Source organism: Podarcis gaigeae (assembly GCF_964106915.1).
Source record: "Podarcis gaigeae genome assembly, chromosome: 7".
Lineage (NCBI taxonomy): Eukaryota > Metazoa > Chordata > Lepidosauria > Squamata > Lacertidae > Podarcis > Podarcis gaigeae.
The window spans coordinates 80,112,083-80,124,091 of NC_139683.1; the positions used below are offsets into that span (position 1 = coordinate 80,112,083).

The following is a 12,009-nucleotide window of genomic DNA, read 5'->3' on the forward strand; positions in this document are numbered from 1 at the left end:
ATCAGAAGGTCAGCGGTTCGAATCCCCGCGACGGGGTGAGCTCCCGTTGCTCGGTCCCAGCTCCTGCCAACCTAGCAGTTCAAAAGCACGTCAAAGTGCAAGTAGATAAATAGGTCTGGCGGGAAGGTAAACGGCGTTTCCGTGCGATGCTCTGGTTCGCCAAAAGCAGCTTAGTCATGCTGGCCACATGACCCGGAAGCTGTACGCCGGCTCCCTCGGCCAATAAAGCGAGATGAGCGCCGCAACCCCAGAGTTGGTCACGACTGGACCTAATGGGGGGTCCCTTTACCTTTACCTTTAGCCCAAGGTCACTGGTGCACATAATGTCATGGGTTTCCAGGATGCTTACCTTTTATGCTGCACTAACGTACACAACAAACAGAAGGGACACGAGTGGCGCTGTGGTCTTGGGCTTGCCGATCAGAAGGTCGGTGGTCCAAATCCCCGCGATGGGGTAAACTCCCATTGCTGTCCCAGTTCTTGCCAACCTAGCAGTTCGAAAGCATGCCAGTGCAAGTAGATAAATTGGTACTGCTACGACGGGAAGGTAAACGGCGTTTCAGTGTGCTCTGGTTTCCGTCACAGTGTCCCATTGTGCCAGAAGCGGTTTAGCCATGCTAGCCACATGACCTGGAAAGCTGTCTGCGGACAAACGTCGGCTCCCTCTGCCTGAAAGCAAGATGAGCGCCACAACCCCATAGCCACCTTTGACTGGACTTAACCATCCAGGGTTTTACCTTGTTTTTAACACAACAAACAAGTCACATGGTCAGGACTGGCTAACAAATTCTTGTCTAACAGAAGCAAAGTGGATTGCTCTGTATCTTTAATTCTGTGACAGAGAAGCATGCTGGAAAAAGCAGAACGTATATAGTCGAACCCTTGTATCGTGGAATTGTAGAATTAGAAGAAACCCTGAGGGTTTAGGGAAGTTTTAAATATTTAATGCTGTATTGTTTTTAACACTCGATTGGAAGCCGCCCAGAGTGACTGGGGAAACTCAGCCAGATGGGCGGGGTATAAATACTATATTATTATTATTATTATTATTATTATTATTATTATTATTATTATGCAGGAATCCCTGTCCCTGCTTACTCCAAAAAAAAGTCTCACTTTGTTCAGGGAGCTTAAGTTCCAAATCAGTATGCATAGGGCTGCACCTTTTACTTGCAAACCCATGTTTGAATTATGATTATGACAGTGAATTGTTTGAACGACTGAATTGCCTAAAAATCCATCCTGCGGGATTGGGAATTGTTTCTCTCCAGCAAAGTCAGAGGAAAAAGGATGTCACGGAAGATCTGGAAGTAGCGATATTAAAAATGTGTCAATGCATGACCGAGCTTCAGAGAGAAGTAAGTGCAGTTCAGTACAATCTGCAGTAAATTTCGGGAGCTTCTTGGGCTTTGATATGTGTAACTTTCTGAAAAACAAATCCTTGGCTCAGCAGATATATAATCATGTGATGGTAGTTCCAACTAATTGAATCTACCACTTGACCCCTTTTTTATATTGCAAGATATAAGTAGGTAGCCATGTTGGTCTGCTGTAGTCGAAACAAAATAAAAAAATTCCTTCCAGTAGCACCTTAGACAGACCAGCTAAGTTTGTTATTGGTATGAGCTTTCATGTACATGCACACAAAGAAGTATCTGAAGAAGTGTTCATGTACACGAAAGCTCATACACTGTGGGTTAAACTACAGAGCCTAGGACTTGCCAATCAGGTCGGCGGTTCGAATCCCCGTGACGGGGTGAGCTCCCGTTGCTCGGTCCCTGCTCTTGCCAACCTAGCAGTTCGAAAGCACATCAAAGTGCAAGTAGATAAATAGGCACCACTCCGGCGGGAAGGTAAACGGCGTTTCCGTGTGCTGCTCTGGTTCACCAGAAGCGGCTTAGTCATGCTGGCCACATGACCCGGAAGCTGTACGCCGGCTCCCTCAGCCAATAAAGCGAGATGAGCGCCGCAACCCCAGAGTCGGTCACGACTGGACCTAATGGTCAGGGGTCCCTTTACCTTTAAGGTGCTACTGGAAGGATTTTTTAAATTTTATATTGTGAGGTTATCTTGAAGTAATTACCTGCATAGAAGCCTGCTAGCATGACCTGAATACACACATTGCTAAGTAATATTTTCGAATTCGGACTCGCATGGCTCAGGTTTTATTCTTCTTATGTAGTTTATTTCCCAGTGGATGCTCTGGTAGCGCCTTGGGCTGTGGCATTATTGAACCTAAGTGCCAGTCAGGGTGTTTTTGGGAGCCCCAGGTAAGGTGCTCTGAGCCCACCTTAAGAAGGACAGCTAGACGTATGCATGGAAAAATAAGACACATCAGTTTACAGTTAAACACAACTACCAGTAATGGAGGGAAGGTTAGGTTGGAGATGCTTAACTGACCTGGCAGGTGAGTTGCTGCTGCTTACTGGGAGGGATGATGTGGTGGGGAAGGCAGCTCAGCACAAGTGCTCTGGTGGAGCCAACCCATTGTTCCTGTAGTTGTGCGGGCACAGCAATGTCTCCAATGCACTGCTGCCTCACCCCTCAGCTTCTGGGTAGCCAGCAACAACTCCGGGAGGTCGGGCAAACATCTCTGCCCCACCACACTCTGTGAGACTGATCGCAATTCTTTAATTCTTTTTTTGTGATGAGGAATTGGAAAAAGAATGATGCATAATAATGGAAGTTTTGTACATCTCGCCCAGTCTTAATTTGCTCTGAATTGTCCACCACAGGCAATCTGGTGTTGTAACCTACTGGTTTCTTTCTTTTCTTTCTTTCTTTCTTTCTTTCTTTCTTTCTTTCTTTCTTTCTTTCTTTCTTTCTTTCTTCTCCTCCCCCCAAAATATATATATCAAAGCTTCACAGTGCAGCAACATCTGTCGCAGCAGATGTGATAAAATACCATTCTGACCACCTTGTTCTGAAAGCTCTGAAGATCTGCGGGACAGAAGGAAACATAGAGGCAGTTGCAGAACACAGCTGTAAGCTCTCTGAACAGAAAGAACAGTTAATTGAAGTAAGTTGGCATCATGTTCATGAACATGTTCAAAAATGTTTTAATATTAAGATTTAAAGCGGTCTTGAGTTTTTGTCGGTTTGGGGCACACCTGTGAAATTTGTGCAGGTTCCGACTCCACATGCATGCCCATGCCCCCACACCCCAGGGCTGGGGCATCAGTTGACTAGGCTGTTAGGCCCTGCAGTACCACGGTTCTCAAGTTTGCCTGTTCTGTGCTTTGCTTGGACTCAGGGATGGGGGAGCACATTAACATAAAGGTAAAGGGACCCCTGACCATTAGTTCCAGTCGTGGCCGACTCTGGGGTTGCGGTGCTCATCTCGCTTTATTGGCAGAGGGAGCCGGTGTACAGCTTCTGGGTCATGTGGCCAGCATGGCTAAGCCGCTTCTGGCGAACCAGAGCAGCACACGGAAACCCTGTTTATCTTCCCGCCAGAGTGGTACCTATTTATCTATTTGCACTTTGACATGCTTTTGAACTGCTAGGTTGGCAGGAGTAGGAATCAAGCAATGAGAGCTCACTCCATCGCGGGGATTCGAACCGCCGACTTTCTGATCGGCAAGTCCTAGGCTCTGTGGTTTAACCCACAGCGCCACCTGCGTCCCTTCCCTAACATACGTAGCACAGCATTAAAAAAAAAGTAAGAGGAGCCTTGTATTAGGCCAGTGGTTCTCCCCAACTTTTTTCTTTCAGCCACAGCATTAGGCCAGTGGCTCACCTACTCCACTATTCTGGTCTCACCATGGCCAAACAGATGCCTTTGGAATGCCAAACAAGCAGACCTTGAGCGCAACAACAAACTCCCCACGTGTGATTCTGAGCAACTGTCACTCAAAAGCATACACAATCCGACAGCGGGACGTGAGTGGCGCTGTGGTCTAAACCACTGAGCTTCTTGGGCTTGCCGATCAGAAGGTCAGTGGTTCGAATCCCTGCGAAAGGGTGAGCTCCCATTGCTCAGTCCCAGCTCCTGCCCACCTAGCAGTATGAAAGCACATCAAAGTGCAAGAAGTTAAATAGGTACCACTCCGACGGGAAGGTAAACAATGTAGAAAGACCTACATTGGCTCCCAATACGTTTCCGAGCACAATTCAAAGTGTTGGTGTTGACCTTTAAATCCCTAAACGGCCTCGGTCCAGTATATCTGAAGGAGCGTCTCCACCCCCATTGTTCTGCCCGGACACTGCGGTCCAGCTCCAAGGGCCTTCTGGCGGTTCCCTCACTGCGAGAAGCCAAGTTACAGGGAACCAGGCAGAGGGCCTTCTCGGTAGTGGCGCCTTCCCTGTGGATCGCCCTCCCAACAGATGTCAAAGAGAACAACTACCAGACTTTTAGAAGACATCTGAAGGCAGCCCTGTTTAGGGAAGCTTTTAATGTTTGATATATTACAGTATTTTAATATTTTTTTTGGAAGCCGTCCAGAGTGGCTGGGGAAGCCCAGCCAGATGGGCGGGGTATTAATATTATTATTATTATTATTATTATTATTATTATTATTATTATTCCGTGCGCTCCGGTTTCCATCACGGTGTTCCGTTGTGCCAGAAGCGGTTTAGTCCTGCTGGCCACATGACCCGGAAAGCTGTCTGTGGACAAATGCCGGCTCCCTCGGCCTGAAAGCGAGATGAGCACCGCAACCCCATAGTTGCCTTTGACTGGACCTAACTGTCCAGGGATCCTTTACACATTCTGTCATGCATATCAGAGTTGCAAATCATGTTCTTAGGGTATGTTCCTGGTCCAGATGTGGCTTCCTAGGAGGTACCATCTCTGTGACCACCCTTAGAGTTGAAAGGGGAAATCTCATATGGGGCATCAGACCTTGTAGGTGGGTCACCTTAGTTGGGGAGTGTTTTTTTATATATATATGCTGCCCCTCTGCCTTGTTCTACAAAGTGGTGCTGTAGTGAAACTAGTTTCTGACCTTAGTGTATTATGGCTCTAGAATCAACACTGTGCAAAATGACTGTGGGGCCACTGCAGCCAAGCTTCCAGTGCTATTGATTTAGCATTGTAGAATTGTAGAGTTGGGAGGTTCATCATTCTAGAACAACCTGCTGCAATGCAGGGATGCTAAGCATGTTCAGGGGCCAAGCTGGAATCCCATGCTTGATTTCAGTGTCAAATGTCTAAGGGGCAGGAGGAGGAGGGAGAGAATTGGAGGAGACAGATAAGATTATCCCTTTGCCTGGCTACCCACCTGCACATTTGCACCAGCTGAGGCAAAGAAAAAAGCTCTAGGGGACCAGAGTTCAGGAGATAAGTGATGGAGGGGCAGGAAGGTCAATCACTGCTCCTTTCCCCTTAGCTTTTTAGCCGTTCAGCAGAGATCTAGGTTATCAGCAGGAGTTTCTGAGTTCTAAAAGCTTTCATTTGGCACCAATATAATTTCTACGTTGTCTTTCCATAACAATCCCATAATTGGTAGGTGGCTTTTCCTGCTTCGTTTCCTAGATATGTCATTTATTGAGGCATGTCTCCGGAACAGAGCCACTGGAAATTACTTGTCTACATGCAGAAGACACTTTTCACGTGACGGGGCCTCAGGTAGGTGTCATTTTTACCTTGCGGTGTTGAAAGAGATGCTTTCAAGGCAGACGTGTGCCTACGGTATCTCATTTTGGACACATCCAGCTTTAGAAACAGCACAGCTAAGAGGCATTGAACTCCTGTGCCATAAGCTTTTGGGTGATGACCACTAGCAACAGCTTAGCCTCTACTGCTGCTACAGATTTTTTTCCCCCTGTATCAAATTGACGAGTTCTGATGTTACCTTTTAATCAGTCCACCTGCTCATCAGTCATTACACATTCAAGCTGATTTCCTTCATCTAGCAGATCAGATTAAATGGATTTATACAGTGGTACCTCTGGTTACGTACTTAATTCGTTCCGGAGGTCAGTTCTTAACCTGAAACTGTTCTTAACCTGAAGCACCACTTTAGCTAATGGGGCCTCCTGCTGCCGCCACACGATTTCTGTTCTCATCCTGAAGCAAAGTTCTTAACCTGAGGTAATATTTCTGGGTTAGTGGAGTCTGTAACCTGAAGCATATGTAACCTGAGGTACCACTGTATTAATGTGCATCAGTATTACTCCCAGTCTACATGGACTTTACAAAAGGAGACCAATTTAATATCTCTTTTTCTATTTCACTATCTCTTAGTTCCTTTCGTATAGTATGCCATATTTTTAAGCAGCGTCCTTTGTGAAGGAGCCTAGCAGTGAGCACTTTTGCAGCTGTGAACAGATTCCGTTCCAGCTCTTGGCACTCCAAACTAGTGATGTTAAATTCTCAAGAATAATCCTTTGAAGAATATTCTCGATTAATGAGAATATTAAATAATTTTCATTTAAAATAGGAGAATATTCATTTTAATGCATTGAAAATGATATAATTTTAATGCGCTTTAAACCTTTCTAAGGTGATGGCACCAGTAATTGTCATGTTAAGGTTTGGTATAAGGAAAGTCAGTAGTTAAATCATACTTTATTCTTCCATTAGAACATGTTGTTCCATTAGAACAAGTCAAAAAATACAATTGGTATGTTAAGGTTTGATACAAGTAAATTCAGTAATAGGCTATCTTGTGCTTCTAATTGCTGTAACACTTAATAACTGTTTTGGTGACTAAAACATAGCTTGATGAACAAAACTATATACATACATATAAAAAAGAAGCCATTAACATTAAATATATTATCATTATATGATAATATATTTCAGCATGTCAGTCTCTGGTAAATGGCACCTTGTACCATTGAATGGCACTGCAAAAACCAGTTACTGGCACCAAATAAAAATATAGAAATGTCAACTGTTTAAATCAAGGCCACCTCACATGCTGTTACACATAATTGTATAGGCCTACATATTTTAAGTGTATAAAGCATTAAAGCTACTTTCTGTAAAAAATAAAAATAAAAATCACACTGTATGGCCAAGGCTATAGAATTGCTAAGAATAAGATCACACCAAAATAGAAAAAAGGCTATTACATGTAGCTGAAATACATATGAATTCAAATGTTCATCAAATTAAATGAATAGCATTTTTAAAACTAAAAAAATAAAAAAAAAATTGTAGCTCACATTTCAGAAGTGCCAATGGTGAATGACACAATGCCCAGTAACGTAACTGGATTTAAAAAAAAAAATCATTATTCATTACTTAAACTGGCAGTATCACAGCTTGACTTACTGTTCACTAGATTTTTTAAATGTGGGTTGTAAAACTGGTTCTTACATTAGAATTTACATTTTGTGGAGAATATTCTCACCTCACATCACTACTCTGAACCTCTGAACACACGACATCCTTTGCAAAGTATTACACTTTCAGCACTGACCCAATCCCATTTTTATTAATCTAATTTGATTTTGCTGGGGTCAAGTACTGATGGTATAACCCTTTGGAATGATTTTCTTCAGTGTTATAGTAATTTTGCAGTTAACACCCACAGGGAATTCTCTTCAGAGAGAGGAGAAAGAATACATACTCAATCTGTACTGGACCATAGTGGAAGGCCAGAATTTAGACTTGCTCTGAACAAATGAGGCTACTTTACACCAATCAGACCATTGGCTCATGCATCCTGATACTGCTTTCTATCCAAAGCGTTGGCAAGTTGTCTTTGCTGCAAATCCTCTGTGCTAAATTCTATGTGAATTCCATATTAGATAGATTTCATGAACATCTGAGTAGCAAAATTGTTTTGGGACAAAAGGGAATGTTAGTTTTAGGATCATTTTTAGTAACCAGTGTTCCACAGGTGCAGTATAGTTTCCGTGGAACAACATCTGGGCTCTCATCTGCAGTACTGCACATCTGTGATGTGATAAAGCTCTTCTTACAGACGTTCTACCAATTCCGGTGAACCTTTTTTGCCTTTAATATGAATGCATTATGTAAATTAATAATAATCTGTGAAATTGTCGTGATTAATTATATTAAGTGGTTTTTCTCAGTTCACTCAATTTAAGAAAGCTGTTTGTTCAGAACAGTTTTGCACAATGTGCTCCCATTGAATGTCCTTAGTGTTTGCAAAGCTGTGCCAAGCAAATGCTACAGCGGCCCTTTTTAAATACAAATGAGAGGCTGTTTATTCTTTGCCTCTGGGGGTGGATGCTGATTAGCAATTTCTGGTTACATGGCAAGATCTGCTTTCTTTCCTTCAGATAATTTCTGCTGCAGAAACCCTGACGCTGCATCCTTCCAGCAAGATTGCAAAAGAAAATCTGGATGTGTTCTGCGAAGCCTGGGAGTCACAGCTGACTGACATCTCCTTGCTCTTAAGAGAAATCAGTGATGTGTTTGAAGGAAGACGAGGTGAGAGAGCTGTTCTTAGATGCAGACAACCTACTGTCCTTAAATACAAGCTACCAGCTTACAGCACACGCGTATTCTGAGTACTCTAGGCAAGATGGGTTTGAGGATCGAAGTTGAATCCTTTATAAGGTCAACAAAGGACAACTTGGAGTCACTTAACATTTTACGCAGCTCCATAGGTATTTGCTACGTTGCAAATTGTGAAGCCTGCAGAGCAAATACGCAGCTCCAGAGGCAGCAGATAAATTGACATGGAGGCCCAGTTGGCAGAGCTTATTGGCATATGTCCACTGAGTGTTTAGAAACACGTAATTTACTATTGCATTTATTAGCCCAGCAAACTTTGGAGTATCCATGATGCTGTGCTAGTGTGAAGTAGCTAAATAATAACTCTAGATAGTCACTTTGAATCAGTCTGGTTTCCCCTTTTCAGGGAAATATTGGCTGTGCTAGCACGTAGCGCTAAACCATGGTTTAGTTTTATGAGGACGAGTTGCAGGGAGTCGTGGTCTCAACATGCTCCCCTTATATGGCTGGAAGGAGCAGCTTAAAAACTTTTCATATCTGCTTTAGAGCTTTTTATGATGCCCATACGTGGGGAGACTGCATTTAGTTTTAGCTATGATGGTGATGGTGATGGTGATGGTGGTGGTATATAAATATGTATGTTCATCTCAAGATCACAGGGTGGTTCACAACATAAATATACAAAATGAGAACACAAAATATATAAAAACAGACCAATAACCCCTCTCCAAAGGCCTGGGTATAGAGAAACATTTTTGTCTGGCACTGAAAGATATGTAATGGTTAGTGTGAGCAAGCCAGCTCCGAACCCATAGCTTATAAAGCTGACTCGCTTTCACTAAACATAGTTAACAAAATTTACGGTTTGGACAGAAGTGGAAACTTTTGGCCTCCTTGCAGCTGCGCCAACAGGGAGTGGGTGGTACGGAAATCTTAGGCTCACTGCAGCTCATGCTCATAATTCTAGCCGTGGTTTGTTGTTCACGTGCAAACCAGGCTAACAAGTATGATTTTGAAATTGAACCTTTTGTAAATTCGGGGTTCCTTGAATCTGACAAGGAGCGTTCCATAAATCTGGTGTGATCATGCTCACAGTTAATGCTTTAAAAGAAGTGAGTTTGAGCTTCGCACCTCAAGGAACCCTATCTCTTTGGACTGGACAACTGAGGAGCCCCTGCTAGTCAGCCTTGGAGCTCCTGCACATTGCATAGGATTCTGGGGGATGTTCCTGTGTGCATTTTCACTTCTTGGGCCTAGCAGTTGCTCCGTGTTAATTGGGGTTATATTGTATGATGTACCCTGCAGTTTCTCCTGAGGCTGCACTTTGCAAGGAAGGCTTTTTAAAGTAGCTTGTCCAACACTGAGGAGCCCTGATAAACCTTTGAAAGAGCTCCCAGGTGGTACAGTTTGAAAACCACTATTTTAGAGGGATAAATGTTATACAGTGAGAGTACTTTATAGGTTTTGCTTTTTATGGAGATGCAACAATAAACTTTCAAGCATTAATTTCAGGAAATGCTTAGTAATACAAAACAATGGAAACATTTATTTTTATTTTTTTGCGAGGGGGTTGTAAAGAGACGCCTTTCTTTCTTTCTGTCTGACCTAAACTGTCCAGTGTTCTTGCAAAAGAAACACCCTTTTATTTCTGTACTGTCTGCTCTCATTCTGTTCGCTCCACAATGTAGTGAATGTAGCTATTTGATTTTTAAACTGCTATCCTTTCGGCTTGGATGGGATCTCTCTGATGGCTCTACGCAACTTTTGGCCTATTTTCTGTGGTGGGTAAGTCACCTGGTATTTGTATGGCATGTAGAAAAGAAACTGTGAAAGAGCAAATCTCTCTCTTAATGTCTTGCCCAAGGCGTTGTTCAGTGTTAATTTATCAAGAGACTTCTCATTTCTAAGCATAACTTTGATTTTCTTCAGATAATTTTAATTCCAGCTTTTCAGTTTTATGGAGGCTTTCGCCCACTGAATTGTGCCACACTTCATTTTATAGAAATGTAGCATTTGATGTATTGATTCAGTTGTGTGTTTTATGGAAAACTCAGGGCAAAGAAATTAGGTTTGATATTAGAGCAAAACCCGACATACAGTGGTAGCTTTTACTGCAGAGTGCCAAAGGGGAAGTCTGTGTTTAGTCTTTTATCCTCCCCAGTTTCCTATTGCATTTCTGCTAGCAGAGCCAAGATCTACAAGTGTCCTAACCAGTGCTTTTTTGTTCTGGGGGGATGCATACCCCTAAACATTTTGTGAATCTTTGTACTTTTGTCCATTTACTGCATTTATTTTCCCCGATTTGAACTACAAAATGGTGGTTTTCTTGAGTCAAAATGAGAGTACCCCTAAACATTTTTTAGAAGAAGAAAAAAAAGCACTGGTCCTGACTATCTTGGACTTGTATACCCGTGAAGGTATAGGAACTATGAAGTGTGGCTGGAAGCAGAAGCCATATGGAAACAGAATTCACAGCAATGGAGAAGATCCAATTGTAGCTTCTGCTTCAATACTACATCAGCCTTCACCCATAGTGACAAATACAAGTAGGCTTCCTCCTAAGTTGCTGTAGGGCAGGATGCCTTAGCAGTTCTGTAGAAGAAGAATTTCAGCAAGCGCAGCTTTTCTGTAGTACTACAGCAATGGGTTAAACCACAGAGTCTAGGACTTGCCGATCAGAAGGTCGGTGGTTCGAATCCCCGCGACGGGGTGAGCTCCTGTTGTTCGGTCCCTGCTCCTGCCAACCTAGCAGTTCGAAAGCACGTCAAAGTGCAAGTAGATAAATAGGTACCGCTCTGGCGGGAAGGTAAACAGCGTTTCTGTGTGCTGCTCTGGTTCGCCAGAAGCAGCTTAGTCATGCTGGCCACATGACCCGGAAGCTGTACGCCGGCTCCCTCGGCCAGTAAAGCGAGATGAGCGCCGCAACCCCAGAGTCAGTCACGACTGGACCTAATGGTCAGGGGTCCCTTTATCTTTACCTTTACAGCTGCAGGACAAGCAGTTGCAACCTGCCAAAATTATTCCCTTTGTGCAAAGAGCTCTTTTCCGGAGCTCCCAGTTAAGTTCTCTACAGCAGAGCTCTCTTGCATCCTTAGCATAATGATTGATCCTGTCCAGGCAGGAGGACACTTTGATGTCCTGCTTGGAAGTTTGAAAGAAGAACTGTGCATTACCCAATCTGACTGGCTAGTGCTGCAAAACAGCCATTTGTCATTATGCATGCTTTGCTTGTTAACAATGGGAGCAGTTTCCCCCGATCTTTCTGAAATGGGTATCTATTCCTGTTTGGCCCATGGTGGGCCATTGGATCAAATAGATATTTACAAAAGAGAAGGAAATGCCTTGAGGAATATGAGTGAGTGCTCTTCGGATATGGCATAGTGAACAGGAGATTGTGTTCCTATTTCACCTGTTTTGTCTCATTTCTATTCCTGAAGTATATTTAAACGTACCAGAAGCACATTGGAGACAAGCTTCTATCTTGTCCTTTTGCTGCCTTGGTTCCATCTGTTGGGATCTAACATTGTAGTTCTGAAACTGTTGAAAGTCACATCAAGAAGACTAATCATAGTCCACAGAGGCATTGCTAGATATTTAACACCCCTGATCCCTGTCTTTTAGGTGGAAGGAAC

General features: G+C 43.3%; 1 protein-coding gene across 4 annotated transcripts in view; it reads left to right on the forward strand.

Annotated features, from left to right (window-relative positions):
• Positions 1 to 12,009, forward strand: part of CTNNAL1 (catenin alpha like 1) — a 77,314-nt gene that overhangs the window by 53,077 nt on the left and 12,228 nt on the right. For all 4 annotated transcript variants that reach the window (XM_083749689.1, XM_083749690.1, XM_083749687.1 and 1 more), the window contains 4 exons: positions 1,272 to 1,358; positions 2,861 to 3,019; positions 5,477 to 5,569; positions 8,200 to 8,350. In XM_083749689.1, coding sequence (XP_083605815.1) covers positions 1,272 to 1,358; positions 2,861 to 3,019; positions 5,477 to 5,569; positions 8,200 to 8,350 — 490 coding nt within the window. The remainder of the gene's footprint in view (positions 1 to 1,271; positions 1,359 to 2,860; positions 3,020 to 5,476; positions 5,570 to 8,199; positions 8,351 to 12,009) is intronic.